A 17,786-nucleotide genomic window follows, 5' to 3' on the forward strand; every position below is an offset into this window, starting at 1 on the left:
GCAAGCAGAGCAGGCCGGGGCCCCTTCTGACCATGGGGCCGGCTCCATGGAGCCACTGGCACCATTGTAAACCCCAGTACTGGAGCCCAGGGTCTCACTCCAGGAGGTGGTAAGGCCGTGTGGCCTCCCCTTGCAGAAGAGTGGGGCCCCTGCGGGGTCTGGCTCACTGAAAAAAGTGGATCCTCCAAGGGACTGTTTAAAAGCTGGGGGTTAGCACTGATCCTGTGGCTCTGTGACACCTCCCCACCCCCACCCCACCTGGCCTCCCTCATACCCCTGATCCCCCATTCCCTTTCTCCCATTCCCATTCTCACCTGACCTCCCCAGCCTGCCCCGCTCCAGGCCCTGCATCCCCCCTGCGCGGGGTAACACTCGTGGGCAGGTCAAAAGTCGCTGGGGATTTTATTCTCGTGCTCTGGCTGTGGGGCCCCCCAGGAGCAGAGCAGCTGGCAGGCCTCCCCCAGGCTGCTGCGGGGGTGCATGCGGCGGCGGCGCAGGCGCTGCACGCTGGCATCTGCCTGGAAGCCCGTCTGCTTGTCGCGGATGGAGGCACGCAGGTGCCGCTGGGTGGCCTGCATCTGCTGCACATTGGCCGCCGCCTTCCGCAGGGAACGCTCCAGCAGCACGCTGCCCTGCGGGAGGGACAGGTAGACAGGGAACAGCGTCACCTCCCTGCAGCCGGCTGAGGTACTCCCGAATCCCACCTAACTACACCTCACCCCTAGCAGCCAGGCAAAGTCACCCTTCCTCCAGAAACACCATCGCCTCCCTGTAGCAGGGTGAGGTACTCCTGCCAAGCAACGCTGTCACCCCTACAGCCATCAGAGCCAGGCAAGGTACCCCCACTCAGCAACACCATCACCCCCCTATGGCTGGGGAAGGTATCTCTGCCAGCCAGTGCTGTCACTCCTACAGCCATCGCAGCCAGGCAAGGTACCCCCACTCAGCAACACCATCATCCCCTACAGCCAGGCAAGATATCCCCATCCAGTAACACCATCACCCTCATATAGCTGGGCAAGCTTCCTCCAACTAGCAGCACCATCACCCCTGAAAGCCCCGCACAGAAAGACCATCACCCCCATAGCCATCCCAGCCATGCAAGGTACCCCCATCCAGCAAAACCTTCACCCTCATACAACTGGGCAAAGTACCCCTGCTCAGAAAGACCATTACCCCCTATAGCCATCTCAGCCATGCAAAGTACCCCCTCCAGCAACACTGTCACCACACTACAGACACCACAACCGGGCAAGGTACTTCCAGATGGGCAACACCACTGCTCCCTACAGCCATACCAGTGGGTGAGACCCCTGGAACTTACCTGGGTCAGGATCTGGGCCTCAGGCAGTTGGGTGCCCACATGGTGCTGGTACACCCGCACCAGGGGCCGGTTCAGCTTCTCCCGCGCCTCCAGGTACTGGCTGGACTCAGGGCCCTAGAACAATGTAGCAGGGGTCAGAGCAGGGCATCCTCACCTGGGGGAGCCCCCTCCACCCCCAGCCAGTTTCTCCTTCCCATGTCCATCCCTCGGGTGACCCCAGCCAGTCTGCCCTTCCCCTGCCAATCCCCCCAGATAGTCCCTTCTTCCTCTGCCCATCCCCCAGGTGCTCCCAGCCAGTCCCTTTTTCCCCTGCCCATTCCCCAGGTGCCCCCAGCTGGTCCCTTCTTCCCTTCCTGCCCCCCAGCAAAGTGTCACTCCCTGCCTGCCCCCAGCTGGTCCCTCCATCCGATGAAGTGAGCTGTAGCTCACGAAAGCTTATGTTCAAATAAATTGGTTAGTCTCTAAGGTGCCACAAGTACTCCTTTTCTTTTTGCGAATACAGACTAACACGGCTGTTACTCTGAAACCTCCTTCCCCCGTAAGGATAAGGCCTTTGTCTGTAGCCATATTGCAAGTCCTAAAGCCTAAGGCCTGCCTCTGCAGCCAGATTAAAAGAGCAGCAGCCATTAGCTGAGAAGCAGGAAATCACATCCTCACATTCCATCTAAATTACACTAAAACAATGTAGTATCAGGCTGTTAAGGAGACGCCATCCTAATGCCACCCACTATCACCAGATAAAGAAACAAATCTTAAGGTTGTTAAAGAAAACTTAGTTTTATAGCATTGTGTCTGTCAAGAAATCACTTATCAATTGTTGTGGTTGTGAAATCCTCATTTCTTTATTGTTTTGTCATTGTAAGCAGTGTCAGGATGAGCTCCACCCTGACATCTGGTGGTGAGGTGTGGCAAGTTGTGGAAAAGAACTTCAGGGGCCGATCTCATTTGCATAGGCACACCCACCACGCCTATAATGAGACCATAGCTGCCCAAATGGTCACTTTGGCTGCTGTGGGATCCCCAGTGTCTCTGTTATTGGGGCAGGAAGAATAAATTGTTATTACGCTGATTATGGGAACTGTGATTGGAACTGTACTTGGCCTTTTGTTATGATGGAGGGACTCACCATCAACTAAGTAGCACTCGCTAGGCAAGGGTCATGGGTTTTAAAACTGTGTGAATGGAGAGAGGCTGGGGACAAGTGTTAATACTTGGTGGTGTGAGGGCCTTACATGCTAATTGCACTTCCTCCTCTCTCCACTGTGGAATATCAGAGCTAATTTTGATTCTATTAGGAGTCTAGTTACAGGCTGCTGAGCTCACTTTGGACAGCACTGAGGCTCCCGTACTACAAGCTGAAATCACTGAGTGTTGTGTTAAGTAGTGGGGGAGCCTGAAGATATATTGTGGAGCAGTTTGTGGGATGGCTGGAGTGCCTTGTGGACAGGCTGGTGGAGCAGTGCGTAGGATGGTGGGAGCTGCTGGTGGGATGTGGAGCAGTTCGTGGGGTGGCGGGAGCTGCTTGTGGGGAGCAGAGCAGAGCTGAGCGAAGGAGTTTGTGGGGCGGCTGGCAGAGCGGAGGCCTATGGAGCTGTGGGGCAGTCAGCTTCAGATCATGGAAGGTGCCTCTTACTGCCATCCCATCTCCGCCCAGGTTGGGAGGTAAAGCTCCACAGATAAACTTTTGAACTCTGGGGCTGCCCTGACCAGGGACATAGACTTTTGGGTCATTGGACTTTTGGGACTTTGGGTGATTTGGGGTTGCCGGACTCAAGAACCAAAGGGAAAGGGGTATGCCCCAATTTGCTTGGGGTGGGTTTTTTGCTCATGGGTTGTGTTATGAATCCTGTTGGTGGTGTTTCCCCAACATAATGCCACATTGTTTCTCTCTGTTATTAAAAGGCTTTTTGCTGCACTCAGACTATGTGCTTGCGAGAGGGGAAGTATTGCCTCTTGGAGGCGCCCAGCGGGGGTGGTATATATTTGTCCCAGGTCACTGGGTGGGGGCTCGAGACGGTTTGCATTGTGTTATTGGAATGGATCCCCTAGATATTGAACCCGGCCCTTGTTGCTGCCAACTCTGACGGGCAGAAGGGTTACATTTTTGGGGGCTCGTCCGTTACATCATTATGGTCCCCACTTCCCTGTTGTTTGTCTGTATGATCTCTGTCTGGTTCTTTGATTGTTTCTGTTTGTTACATAATTAATTTTGCTAGGTGTAAATTAATTACAGTGGTAGGATTGGTTAAAAATGTTGTTACAGTGTGGTAGCATTGGTTAGGGTCATAATTGGTTAAGGTACAGCTAAGCAGGCCTCAAGTTTCACCATATAAACTGGGGACCAAAAGGAAGTTCTTTGGGAACCAACTCCAGGACACAACCCCAAGAACAGAGCTGCCAGAACTCAACACCCTGCCAATGACACTGTGCAGAAACTGGAGTTCCCGAGATGACCTGATCCTGACTGGCCATCAAGAAAAGTCCATCTGTCTCTTTAGGAGTAGTGAGCATTGTATGTGTAGCGTGTGCATTCTGGTTTTTGGTGATGGTTAATAAATAGAGGTTACGTAGGATATTGCTGTATAAGGCTCTTTCACTGGTAAAAGATCCCATAAACCCCTCAAAAGATTAAGCCCTGACTCTACAGGGAAAGGGTGTTTGCCCAGAGCCCACGGAGGGGTAAAGTTAGGTGCCTTTTGCCTGGAGCCCTAGGAAGTGGGAAAGGGTGGGGGTACCTAAATTAAGAGGGTTACGCCTTGAGCCCTAGGAACTGGGTAAAGGTGGGATGTCCTAGAGTGTGTGAGTAACAGAGAATTTTAGTGGGTAACTTGCCGCCCCCCCAGCAAAGTTTCCCCACACACACCCCAGCCCCCAGCTCCCCTGCTCTCCCAGCACAGGGTCACCTCCCCCAACCCTCTCCGCACCCACTCACCATGGTCATTCCCTGGGTGATGCCCAGCTCCCCGTGGAAGCGCTGGCAACGGTTCAGGGTGCTGCGCATGCCCCCCAGTGCCATGTAGAGACGCTCCTGGCCGGGGAGGGAGCACAGGGTGAGGTGTGGGGGTCACGCTGGGTCCCCGCAGGGACAGGTCACCCCAACCCCCAGGTTCAGGGACCACACCAGAGACCTTCCCCCTAGCCCGTAGCTGGGGCCTGAGCCCCCGCTTGGCCTCCCAATGGGGGTGGGGCACAATCAGTCCTTTAGTGTGCCATCCCCTGCCACAGCAGTGTGGTTCTGGGCCTGTGGGTCTGATATAGGGATGGAGGCATGAGGGCAGCCTGGGGCAGGGGCTGTGGGGCTGGTATAGAGCTGGGGGGATGGGGGAGCATGGGGCAGGGTCTGTGGGGCTGATATGGGGTTGGGGGAGTTTGGGGCAGGGGCTGCAGGGCTGTTATTGAGCTGGAGGGATGGGGGAGTGTGGTGCATGGGCTGTGGGGCTGGTACAGAGCTGGGGGGATGGGGGAGCATGGGGCTAGTAAGGAGCTTGGGGGAGTGTGGGGCAGTGCAGTGGGTCTGATAAGGAGATTGGGGTGATGGGGAGCATGGGGTAGGGGCTGTGGGTCTGGTATGGGGATGGGGGAGTGTGGGGAAGGGCTGTGGGGCTAATATAGAGCTGAGGGGATGGGGCAGTGGGAGTGTAGGGCAGGGTCTGTGGGTCTGGTATAGAGCTGTGGGGAGTGTGGGTCAGAGGCTGTGGGTCTGGTATAGAGCTGGGGCATGGGGGAGTGTGGGGTAGGGGCTGTTGGTCTGGTATGGGGATGGGGGGATGGGGGAGTGTGCGGCAGGGGCTAGTATAGGGCAAGTGCCGAAGTGGGACTGTTCTGAATGTTTTCTCTGAATACTGTGTGGATGCCTCAGTTTCCCCTATGCATTTATTAAGGATCTAGGTGGTGAGATAAGGGTGTGTGATTGTTGCAGAGCCCTAGAGGGGCAGTGTGATGCTGTCTGCACAGGGAATGGCCGACACCCTGTCTCCTGGCAACTGGTGGCCTGGGCCTCTCCCCTGCAAGGTGCCAACTGAAGGTGTTGGAGATCAGGTGGCCTCCTTGCCCAGAAAAGGCACAAAGGCCAGAGGAGCAGCTGGAGGGAGTTTCAATTTGGAGCTGGCTAGGGAATTGGGGTAAGCCCAGAACCTGGGTCTGGGCTCCCCACCCCCCAAGATGGACCTGACTGAGGGGTCCTGTTTTCTGTACCTACAAACTCTGTTTTAGACTGTGTTCCTGTCATCTAATAAACCTTCTGATTTCATGGCTGGCTGAGAGTCATGGTGAATTGCAGGAAGTGGGTCTGCGGGGCCCTGACTACCCCACACTCTATAACAACTGGTGGCAGTGGTGAGATGTACTGCACCTCGTGGATGGCGCTTCCTGCAGTAAGTGACTGGGGAGCTTCAAAAGGAAGGGGGATTAACGAGGACCAGGTGTGCTGAAGGCTCAGAGAGGAGCAGTTCCGGGAGGCGAAGGAGCTACGCTTAACCCCTAAGAGTGTGTGACCAGCGAGAAGGACTGTTGCAGTAACGGGGTTCCCCGGGACTGCGGTGAGCGGTTCCAGGGGTGGAGGAATCATAGAATCATAGAATATCAGGGTTGGAAGGGACCTCAGGAGGTCATCTAGTCCAACCCCCGGCTCAAAGCAGGACCAATCCCCAGTTAAATCATCCCAGCCAGGGCTTTGTCAAGCCTGATCTTAAAAATTTCTAAGGAAGGAGATTCTACCACCTCCCTAGGTAACGCATTCCAGTGTTTCACCACCCTCCTAGTGAAAAAGTTTTTCCTAATATCCAACCTAAACCTCCCCCACTGCAACTTGAGACCCTGCCTATGGTCCAGATCCCTGTGCAGACACAGGAGGGGTCAGGCTGGCTGGTAGCTGGAATTCTCAGCTGTGAGGTCCTGTTGTAGGATGCCTGTGTCTATTTGGGACAGGATCCAGACCCTGGTCCTGTAACGGCCAAGGATTTGAATTTGAATCCACGGAACCAATCAACTGAGACTGAAATTGTCAGTGAAAATCAAATGACCTGGCTGGCAGGGGGGAGGAGCTGCTAGGCTCGGGATACCTGCCTGCCTGTAACCAGAGCCCTGGGACTGAGTGGAACGGAGAGATGCTCCCCGCCCCCCTGCACACTGGAGAGGGGTCTCACGATGGCTCTGATGCTGTGACCAAAGCAGCGAGCTCGCTGCCTAATCCTTGGGACAGCAACGGCAGCGCTGAGCATGGTGGGAACTGAGACCGCAGCTGAGTGGGTGGACACACAGGCAGGGCAGGTCAGCTGCCAACCAGGTTTGCCTGGTCCAGACGTGCTGCTGGGACAGGGCTCAACGGGGCTGTGACCCCAGGCCCAGCCAGCGAGAGGGAACAGGTCCCCATCCCTTCCCCAAGAGCTGAATTCCAGACCGAGCTGCAGGATGCCTCCTTGGAGAAGCTGAGGGAACTTGCTGGCCACAGCACTGCAAACCCCCTTGGGGAAGGCTGCAGGGAAAGATTGCTGTGGGAGAAGGATTCCTGTACCGGGAATGGGCTCCCCAAGGGGAAGTAGAACTGTGGGGAATCAGGAGGCAGCTGGTGGTGCCAGCTTTATCAAGCTGCATCCTGTGGAAAGGAGCGACTCTGGAAGGGTATGCAGTGCTACTCTGCCAGCATCTATAATACTAACTGTGAATTTTGTAAGATCCTTCCACCTGCAAGATTTAAATGCATGGCAAGGAGTTGGCCCACAATGTCCCTCTCTCAGGACACCCGGGGATCCAGTGCCCCAGGCAGCAGCGGTGGCAGAACTTTTTCTGGCCCGGAGTCTGTGACGCAGCCCAGCAGTTCTGCAGGTCCTGCGACCCCTGCCAGAGCGTGGGGAAGGCCCGGCTCCCTTGAGACCCCTGCCTATCATAGAGGAACCTTTCCGGAACATAGTGGAGCTCCTCAGCAAGGCAACCCAGTCGGGAAGAAATACATCCTGGTGGTGATGGATTTCGCCACCCACTACCCAGAGGCAGTGGCTCTGTCCTCCACCGAGGCAGACACTGTGGCAGACGCACTGCTGACCATCTTCAGCAGAGCAGGGGTCCCCAGCAAGGTCCTTACAGACCAGGGGTCCAATTTCATGTCAGCCCTGCTCCAGGGCTTGTGGGAGAAATGTGGGGTCTAGTCTTCCTGGGTCTCTGCATATCACCCTCAGTCCAATGGGCTGGTGGGGAGATTTTATGGACCCTGAGGATGATACTGAGGACTTTTATGAATCAGCATCTGCAGAATTGAGACAGACCACTGGGAACAAACCATCCCGATGTGTAGAAAGAATAGTAAATATGACAGGCGACCAGCTTGGCTTAACAGTGAAATCCTTACTGATCTTAAACACAAAAAAGAAGCTTACAAGAAGTGGAAGATTGGACAAATGACCAGGGAAGAATATAAAAATATTGCTTGGGCATGCAGGAGTGAAATCAGGAAGGCCAATCCACACTTGGAGTTGCAGCTAGCAAGAGATGTTAAGAGTAACAAGAAGGGTTTCTACAGGTACGTTAGCAACAAGAAGAAGGTCAGGGAAAGTGTGGGCCCTTTACTGAATGGGGGAGGCAACGTAGTGACAGAAGATGTGGAAAAAGCTAATGTACTCAATGCTTTTTTCGCATCTGTCTTCACAAACAAGGTCAGCTCCCAGACTACTGCACTGGGCAGCACAGCATGGGGAGGAGGTAACCAGCCCTCTGTGGAGAAAGAAGTGGTTCAGGACTATTTAGAAAAGCTGGACGAGAACAAGTCCATGACGCCAGATGCACTGCATCCAAGAGTGCTAAAGCAGTTGGCGGATGTGATTGCAGAGCCATTGGCCATTATCTTTGAAAACTCATGGAGATTGGGGGAGGTCCCAGATGACTGGAAAAAGGCTAATGTAGTGCCCATCTTTAAAAAAGGGAAGGAGGAAGATCCGGGGAACTACAGGCCAGTCAGCCTCACCTCAATCCCTGGAAAAATCATGGAGCAGGTCGTCAGGGAATCAATTCTGAAGCACTTTGAGAAGCGGAAAGTGATCAGGAACAGACAGCATGGATTCACCAAGGGCAAGTCATGCCTGACTAATCTAATTGCCTTCTATGATGAGATAACTGGCTCTGTGGACGAGGGGAAAGCAGTGGATGTGATATATCTTGACTTTAGCAAAGCTTTTGATATGGTCTCCCGCAGTATTCTTGCCAGCAAGTTAAAGAAGTATGGGCTGGATGAATGGACTATAAGGTGGATAGAAAGCTGGCTAGATTGTCGGGCTCAGCGGGTAGTGATCAATGGCTCCATGTCTAGTTGGCAGCCGATATCAAACGGAATGCCCCAAGGGTCGGTCCTGGGACTGGTTTTGTTCAATATCTTAGTTAATTATCTGGAGGATGGCGTGAACTGCACTCTTAGCAAGTTTGCAGATGACACTAAACTGGGAGGAGTGGTAGATATGCTGGAGGGTAAGGATAGGATACAGAGGGACCTAGACAAATTAGAGGATTGGGCCAAAAGAAATCTGATGAGGTTCAACAAGGACAAGTGCAGAGTCCTGCACTTAGGACGGAAGAATCCCATGCACCGTTACAGACTAGGTACCGAGTAGCTAGGCAGCAGTTCTGCAGAAAAGGACCTAGGGGTTACACTGGACGAGAAGCTGGATATGAGTCAACAGTGTGCCCTTGTTGCCAAGAAGGCTTATGGTATTTTGGGCTGTATAAGTAGTGGCATTGCCAGCAGATCAAGGGATGTGATCATTCCCCTCTATTCGGCATTGGTGAGGCCTCATCTGGAGTACTGTGTCCAGTTTTGGGCCCCATGCTACAAGAAGGATGTGGAAAAATTGGAAAAAGTCAAGCAGAGGGCAACAAAAATGATTAGGGGGCTGGAGCACATGACTTATGAGGAGAGGCTGAGGGGACTGGGATTATTTAGTCTGCAGAAGAGAAGAATGAGGGGAGATTTGATAGCTGGTTTCAACTACCTGAAAGGGGGTTCCAAAGAGGATGGATCTAGACTGTTCTCAGTGGTACCGGTTGATAGAACAAGGAGCAATGGTCTCAAGTTACAGTGTGGGAGGTTTAGGTTAGATATTAGGAAAAACTTTTTCACTAGGAGGGTGGTGAAGCACTGGAATGGGTTACCTAGAGAGATGGTGGAATCTCCTTCCTTAGAGGTTTTTAAGGTCAGGCTTGACAAAGCCCTGGCTGGGATGATTTAGTTGGGGATTAGGTCCTGCTTTGAGCAGGGGGTTGAACTAAAGGACCTCCTGAGCTCCCTTCCAACCCTGATATTCTATGAAGTACCTGCCCCACCTGAAGTACAGGGAAGTGCCCCAGGAATCCAAAGCATTCTTCCCTTTCGAGCTGCTGTATGGGAGGAGAGTGAGGGGACCCCTGGACCTGGTACGGGACGGTTGGGAGGAGAAGCGGGAAGACCCCCTGGCGGATCTCTTCCCTGAGATGGGAGCCAATCCTCCCATCAGGTGTCCCCCATTCAGAGTCACTTGGCAAACAGCCCTGAACCTGGAAAGAGAGGTCAAGGTCACGCTGGCTTTAGAGCGTGATCCAGCAGTTCAACAGCCCATGAGCCTCACCTGTGGGGCTGGTCCCCAAGAAAGACGGGTCTATCCGATTCTTTGGGGACTATCAGAAGCTTAATGCCATCAATGTGTCCAATGCCTACCCCATGCCTAGGCCTGGTGAGATTCTAGACAAGCTGGCAGGGGGCTCATTACCTCTCTACTATGGATCTCACCAAGGGCAACTGGCAGGTGCCTTCGGACCCAGATACCAAGTTGAAATCTGCCTTCACCACCCCTTTGGGGCTCTGAGTTCCTGGTCCTGCCTTTTGACCTCAAGGGGGCATCGGCCACCTCCCAGCGCCGGGTGAATCAGTTACTGAGGGGGATGGAGAACTTGGCCCTGGCATACATTGATGATATCTGTGTCTTTAGCCAGACCTGAGATTAATACATGTCCCAGGTGAAGAGGGTGCTGGGCTGCCTCAAGGAGGCAGGACTGATGGTAAAAGCTGGAAACTGTAAAGTGGGGATGGCAGAGGTATCGTACCTGGGCCACAAGGTGGGGAGCAGCTGCCCAAGCCCAGAGCCAGCCAAGGTGGAGACAATCAGAGATTGGCCCATTCTCCAGACCAAGAAACAGGTCCAGGCCTTTATCAGGATGGCGGGGTACTACCGGAGGTTTGTACCACACTTTAGCTCCCTAGCTGCCCCCATCACTGATCTATGTGAGAAGGGTAAGCCAGACGAGGTGGTCTGGACTGAGCAGCGCCAGAGGGCTCTCTGTGTGCTGAAGGAGGCTCTAATCCAGGGCCCAGTAAATCTGGTAAACCCAGACTTTGCCAAGCCCTTTACCGTGTTCACTGATGCCTCAGACTCAGGGCTGGGCACAATGCTGATGCAAGCTGTTGCTAAGGGGGAGAGACACCCCATCAGGTACCTGAGCAAGAAGCTGCTGTCCCGGGAGCAGAACTATGCGGTCATAGAGAAGAAATGCCTGGCCATGGTGCAGGCCCTCAAAAAGCTGCAGCCGTATCTATTTGGGCAGCGCTTTACTGTGTATACTGACCACTCTTCCCTGACGTGGCAGAGCTGGGGGGATGTGGGAGTGTGGGGCAGGGGCTGTGGGTCTGGTATAGTGCTGGGGGAGTGTGGGGAGTGTGTGGCAAGGGCTGTGGGGTTAGTAAGGAGCTTGGAGTGATGGGAGTAGCCTGGGGCAGGGGCTGTGGGGTTGGTATAGAGCTGGGGGGCTGTGGGAGGCTGGGGGACTGGTATAGGGATGGAGGGAGTGTGGGGCATGGGCTGTGGGTCTGGAGCTGGGGTGATCGGGGTAGCCTGAGGCAGGGGCTGTGGGGCCTGTATAGAGCTGGGGGATGGGGGAATGAGGGGCAGGGGCTGTGGGCCTGGTATACAGCTGGGGGAAGTGTGGGGCTGGGGCTGTGAGTCTGGTATGGATCTGGGGTGATTGGGGTAGCCTGAGGCAGGGGTTGTGGGTCTGGTGTAGAGCTGGGGGTGTGGGGGGAGTGTGGGGCAGGGGCTGTGGGTCTGGTATAGTGCTGGGGAGATGTGGGGAGTGTGTGGCAAGGGATGTGGGGTTAGTAAGGAGCTTGGGATGATGAGGGTAGTCTGGGTCAGGGGCTGTGTGGCTGGTATAGAGGTGGGGGATGGGGGGGAGCATGGTGCAGTGGCTGTGGAGCTGGTATACAGCTGAGGGCCTGGGGGAGCGTGGGGCACAGGCTGTGGGTCTGGTATAGAGCTGGGGGCACAGGGGCAGTGTGGGGCAGGGTTGTGGGTCTGGTATGGGGATGAGGGAGAGTGGGGCAGGGTCTGTGGGTCTGGTATAGAGCTGGGGGGATGGGCGAGTGTGGGGCAGGGGCTTTGGGTCTGGTATAGAGCTGGGGGGATGGGCGAGTGTGGGGCAGGGGCTTTGGGTCTGGTATAGAGCTGGGGGGAATGGGGGAGTGTGGGCAAGGGGCTGCGGGTCTGGTATGGGGATGTGGGGAGTGTGGGGCAGGGGCTTTGGGACTGGTATAGAGCTGGGGGATGGGGGAATGTGGGGCAGGGTCTCCCCCAGCTAGGCAGAAAGCCCCACTGGTTTGGGGGCTCCAGGCAATTTATGGGGTGGGTATGAGGAAGTGGGAATTTTCCATTATAGTTTGATGATGCCTGTGTGTGCCTCAGTTTCTCCTCACTTGTGCAGGGCTCCCCGGGGTGGGGCCAGACTGTTGGCTCTCCAGGCAGGTCAGTCTGAATGTAGCCTGGCTGACTGAGGGAAAGGACTGGCCAAGGCCGACCCCGGCTCAGTGGCGAATGCACGAGGACAAGGGGAAGGCCATTCTCCCAGCCATGCCCTGAGTGCCCAGTGTCCCAGAGGGAACCGGATCCCCCTGCTCTGCGCAGGGAGGCTGGGCACAGATTGGGCTCGCCAGCATAGAGCAGGGCTGGAGCCCAGGGGCTCTATCTAGGAAGCAGGCCTGCCAACGGGACGGGTGCGAGCAAAGAGGGCAATTTCCCCTGGGCCCGGGAGATTTAAAAGGGTGCGTCGTGGTACCGGCGGCCACAGAGGCAGTGACAGGGTAAGGGGTTCCATGGGGGGCAGCATTCGGGGGGCCAGAGGCAGGTGAAGAGCTTCTGTGGGAGGCGGGGGCAGGAAGACAGGTGGGGTACTTTGGGGGGGGGCAGCATGTGGGGGGATGAGGCAGGGGGAAGGGTTCTTCTGGAGCAACATGTGGGGGGAGATGGGGAGGCTCTGTGGGGGGCAGCATGTGGAGGACAGGGGCAGGGTGAGGGGTTCCGTGGGGGGCAGCATGTGGGGGGCAGGGGGAGCGGTTCTATGGGGGGCAGGAGCAGGGGGAGGGGTTCCGTGGGGGCAGCGTGTGGGTGAAGGGATAGGGGTTCTGTAGGGGGCAGCATCCGGGGAGGCAGGGGGAGGGGTGGGGTTCTGTGAGGGGCAGCAAGCAGGGGGAGGGGTTCCATGGGCGCAACATGTGGAGGGGGAAGGGACGAGGTTCCGTGGGGGGCAGAATGTGGGGGAGAGGGGTTCTGTGGGAGGGCAGGGGGAGGAGGAGGGGTTCCATGGGGGGCACCATACGGGAGGGGCGGGTTTCCGTGGGGTGCAGCTTGCAGGGGGAGCAGGTTTTCTGTGGGGGGCAGTGTGCTGGGGGAGGGGCGGGGTTCCATGCGGGGCAGCATGCAGGGGGGCGCAGAGGCAGGGAGAGGGGTTCCATGGTGGTAGGGGGAGGGCTGGGGTTCCATGGGGGGCAGTGTGCGGGGGGCAAGGGGCAGCGGGAGGGATGGGGTTCTGTGGGGGGCAGCTTGCAGGGGTGGCAGGGGGCGGGGTTCCGTGTGGGGCAGGGGTTCCATGTGGGGAAGCATGGGGGGGGGCAAGGAGCATGCCCTCTCCGTACCTTGAGCGCCAGGGTCTCGTCCATCTTGCGCTGCAGACTGCCATCAAGGGCAGACTGGGCCTGGTGGCGCGTGGCCGTGGCCTGGGCCGTGGCTGCCCTGAGCGTGGCCAGCACCTCCTTGGAGCGCAGGGTCAGGCACCGCGCCTCCTCAATGGCCACCGCGCACTCTGGGGGGACATGGGGTCAGAACTGCACCCCGGCTGGGCAGACCCCAGCCCTCCCTCTGTGACACAGTGACCCAAATTCTGTCCATGGGCCTGGGGGGGTGAACACGGGGAAGGGGTCTGGGGGTCAGGATCAAAGGGGTGAGAAGAGCTGGGGGTGCATACGGGGGTGCTGTGGGGGGTTTAGTGGAGTCCTGGAAGGACACACTGGGAGTCTAAGGCAGGGGTCCCTGGGGGAGCTCTTGGGGGGCTGAGAGGAGGGTCCCTGGGGAAGACTGAAGGGGGGCTGAGAGGGAGTCCCTGGAATGGAGTGGGGCAGGCCATACCTGGCATGTAGGACTCAGTGGGGCTGGGCTTGTGAGTGGGGGGCAATGGGGGTACTCATGGGCTGAGGGGCTCTTGGGGCGGTCCCTGGGAGTGAATGGGGTGGGGGTCCCTGGGAGTACATGGGCTGAGAGGGGCTGAGTGATGGGTGGTCTCCGGAGGTACACAGGGGCTCTGGGGGGGTCCCTGGGATGGGGTGGGGCCGGGCCGTACCTGGCGTGTAGGGCCCGATGGGGCTTAGCTTATGAGTGGGGGCAAATGGGGGTACACAGGGGCTGAGGGGGGCTCTTGGAGGGCTGCTGGGGGTCCCCAGGGTGGAGCGGGCCAGGCCATACCTGGCGTGTAGGGCCCAACAGGGCTGGCCTCCGGGGTGGGGTTCCTCATTACGAAGGGGGACGAGGGCCGGCTTAAGCTGAGCCAGGAGTCACGCTCGGCCTCCAGCAGCACCATGCGCAGCGGCTGCCCCAGCAGCTCCAGCACCTGCCCCCGCTCCTGGCACAGTGCCCCCAGGGTGTGCCGGCACCCACTCAGTGCCTGGCACAGGGGACATGGGTCAGTGTGCCCCCCCACACCCTCAAACCCCCACACCTGCCCAGAGCCTGGCATGGGGAACGGGGTCAGTGTGTCCCCCTCACCCTCAAACTCCCACATCTGCTCAGTGCTTGGCACGGGGAACAGGTGTCAGTGTGTCCACCTCACTCCCCACATCCGCCGAGGGCCTGGCACAGGAAACACAGGTCAGTGTGCCCCCCGCACTCGCCTGGCTCCTGCCAGAGAGTGCGCCAGTGTGAGTGCCCAGCTCAGAGACAGCTGCGGTCAGAGGGACCAATCTCTGCAGCGCCTCTCTCAGCGCAAGATTGGGGAGGGCCCAGCACAGCAAGGGGGAAGCCATGGGAAGGGGGGCGGAACCTGGGCAGGGAGGGGTGGAAGGATAGATGTGGGTCAATCCCTGGGGTGGAGCAGGCTCTGCGGGTGAGGCGCCCTGACCACAGGGCAGGCTGGTGACTGGCAGGCAAAAAGCACAGCAAGGGACAGAGCAAGGGACTCAAAACAGGCCAGCAGGGGATGACCCAAGGGGGCACAGGTTGGGCTGAGCTGCTCCCTTTGGGCTGGGTTTTCATGGGGGATGCCAGGGCAGCCTGGCAAGAGGGGCAAATGGGGAGACACCGGCAGGGAGCTGGCACATCGGGCGCCCAGGGGAGGGGCCAGCGCCCAGGCTACGATGGGAAGACGCATCAGTGGGTAGCATGGGTGGGGGAGACAGCCCCAACCTGTCACTACAGGGCCCCCAGGCTGCGGCCCAGAGGGGGGTGCACTCTTTGCCAGCCACCAGGGAGGTGACAGTACTCCTGGTGCTGACATAGTGGGCTAAGGGCAGCTGGCATCCCGCTGAGAAGGGGCCCCGGCTCCAGCATCTGGCCCAGTGCCCCAGAGGGACCAGAGTGGGATACTGGACTGTGGGTTGCCGGGCTTTTCAGTGCCCGGGACAGAGTGCTGAGTGCACCGAGGAGCCCGAGCACCTGTCAGCAGGGGGTGCGGCAGAGGAAGGAGCTGGTTGCCCAGCCCCAAGGGGGCATACTGGCAGGGATGGCAACCACCTGACACACCCGCTCACCCACTGCCAGACTGACCGGGTAGTGCCCAGCACCTGCCCTGGCATCTAGTTGCTGTCTAGGCCTGTGACCCTCCCTCCCCCGGCCCCACCTTGAGGTGCGCCTCCGACATGTCCATGTGCCCTTCCAGCTCCACCTTCAGCCTCTGCAGCTCCTTGCGTTCCCACCGCAGCAGTGCGTCCACCTGGTCTGGGGCCTGGAGGTGGGGGGACATGGGCAGAGACGGGGGCAGGGTGAATGCTTAGCTCTCAGCAACGCCAGCCGTTCCAGGCTCAGTGCTGGCTGTGTTGGGGGGATCTGGGGCGGGAGGGGTCTGGGGGTGTGTGGTGGAGATATGGGGTATGGGGTGGATAGGTGTGGGGGTATCACCTGCTCTGGGGGTGGGGCGGTGCCCATGGGTGGCCTTGCTGGGGAAGGGGGTGAGTGTAAGGGATACGGGGTATGGGGAGGATGGGGAACACCTGGGGACTCTCATCTGCTCAGTTTGGGCCTGTGCTGGGCAGGGATGTGGGGTTTATGGGTTGTCGGTGCCCGTGACAGGTTGTGATGGGGGGTGATGGGGCACAGGGGGTGGATAAAGAGCGTGGGACTATGGGGGCCTTCTCACTTGTTTGGTGGGGGATTGGTCCCGGTGCCTGGCCATGCTGGGAGGTGGTGGGGCACAAAGGGGGATATGCAACATGGGGGTATATGGGGCATGGGGCCACACAAGGGGTGGGGGCTTTCACTGACACAGTGTGGAGCTGTTGCCTGCCCTGTGGGGATGATATGGAGCTCAGGGGGCTCTCACCTGCTCGGTGAGGGGGGCGGGTCAGTGCCCGCACTTGGCCAGGCTGGGTAGTGGCACGGCTTGGGGGGATATGGGGTGTATCAGGGATACGGGCCATGGGGGGATGTCACCTGCAGGTGCCTGTGGTCTGGGTGCACTGGGGGGGACATGGAGTGCTGGGGCTATGGGGCATGGGAGGGAAACAGGCAGGGCAAGATATGGGGTGTGGGGGGAATGGGGCCTGGTGAGATATGAGATAGGGGGCTGTCACCTGCTCAGTGGGGGCGGGTGTCAATGCCAGCATCTGGCCATGCTGGGGGGTGATGTGTGTGTGGAACATTGGGTGTGGGTGAATATGGGATCTGGGGGGTGTTCACCTGCTTGGTGGGGGACATGGGGTGTGGATAAGGAGTGAGGGGGATATGGGGCACAGGGGATATGTAGCACACAGGGATACAAGTTATTGGAGCTCCCACCTGCTCGATGGGGGGCTAGTGTCCATCCTGGGATAGGGGGGACACAGGGCATGGGGGGATAGAGGGCACATTGGAAATGGGGCATGGGGGATACAGGGCAGGGGCGCTCATCTGCTCGGCTAGGGGCCCATCCCTGCACTTGGCCATGCTGGGGGGATGTGGGGCACGGGGGATAGAGGGCACAGGGGAAATGAGGTGCGGGGTATATAGGGTGGGGGCTCTCATCTGCTTGGCTGGGGACCAGTGCCTGCACCCTGCCCTGCTGGGGGCTTATGGGACATGGGGATACAGGGCGCCGGGGGATAGAGGGCACAGGTGGAAAATGGGGCATGGGGGATATGGGGCATGAGGGAATAGAGGGCACAGACGGGGAAATGGGGTGCGGGAGATACGAGGGGGGGTCTCACCTGCTCGGCCGGGGGCCGGTGCCCACGCATCAGAGCACTCTGCCGGTTGGTGAGCAGCGCGGTACGCACCTTGGCCAGGGCGGCATCGAGGTGCTGGCGTGACAGGTTGAGGCACTTGGCCTGCTCGTTGAGCTCGGTGAGTGCCTGGCGCAGCCGGCTGACCACCAGGCGCACAGCACTGGCATAGTGGGCGGCCAGCCCGTTGCTCTGGCTGGCGCAGTGGTCTCGGAAGCAGGGCAGGGGCAGCTGGCTCACCCAGGGTGGGGGCTTCATCTTGGTCTTCCACAGCGTGATGCCTGGCCCCTCGGGTGGCTTCTCCAGCATCTCACCAGCCGCCGTCACGTCCAGCTTAAAGCGCCAGCCCTGCAGCCGAGTGCGGCGCTCGTAGGGCGTCTCCTGGGGCTGGCCTGGGGGCTGCGGTGGGCGCCACTGCGCCACTGCCTCCCGCCAGCAGCGCCCCCGCAGCTGCTGCGCCGCCCGCATTGTGGCCTTGGCCTCATTGCGCCAGGCCTCCGGGCCCGCTTGGCCCCGCAGCAGCTCATTGGGGGGTCCCATGGCCAAGCTGTGGGGAAAAGAGGGGTCAGCACCGCCTGGCTTGGGAGAGCCCCTCTGCCACAGACAGCCAGGGTCCTGAGCCCAGTCTCCCATCCCCTTCAAGGTGCCTTCCAGCCTGGGACCAGCCCTAAGGTGTGTGAGTGGGTCTGACACAGGGCAGGGCATACTGGGCTGGCTGGGCCTATGGGTCAGATCTGAGGGAGAGGCAGGAGGGATAGGAGGCTAGTTACCCAGTGG

At 58.4% G+C, this 17,786-nt stretch overlaps 1 protein-coding gene across 1 annotated transcript; it reads right to left on the minus strand.

Annotated features, from left to right (window-relative positions):
* Positions 1-383: 383 nt before the first annotated feature.
* Positions 384-17,549, minus strand: TEKTL1 (tektin like 1). The gene is made up of 7 exons (XM_077834095.1): positions 16,995-17,549; positions 15,434-15,538; positions 14,065-14,263; positions 13,242-13,408; positions 4,257-4,352; positions 1,325-1,438; positions 384-632 (listed from the first exon to the last, which is right to left on the minus strand). Exons 1-7 carry the CDS (start codon positions 17,547-17,549, stop codon positions 384-386), a joined length of 1,485 nt encoding a protein of 494 aa, XP_077690221.1.
* Positions 17,550-17,786: the final 237 nt, after the last annotated feature.

The sequence above is a fragment of the Eretmochelys imbricata genome, chromosome 14 (assembly GCF_965152235.1).
Source record: "Eretmochelys imbricata isolate rEreImb1 chromosome 14, rEreImb1.hap1, whole genome shotgun sequence".
Classification (NCBI taxonomy): Eukaryota; Metazoa; Chordata; order Testudines; family Cheloniidae; genus Eretmochelys; species Eretmochelys imbricata.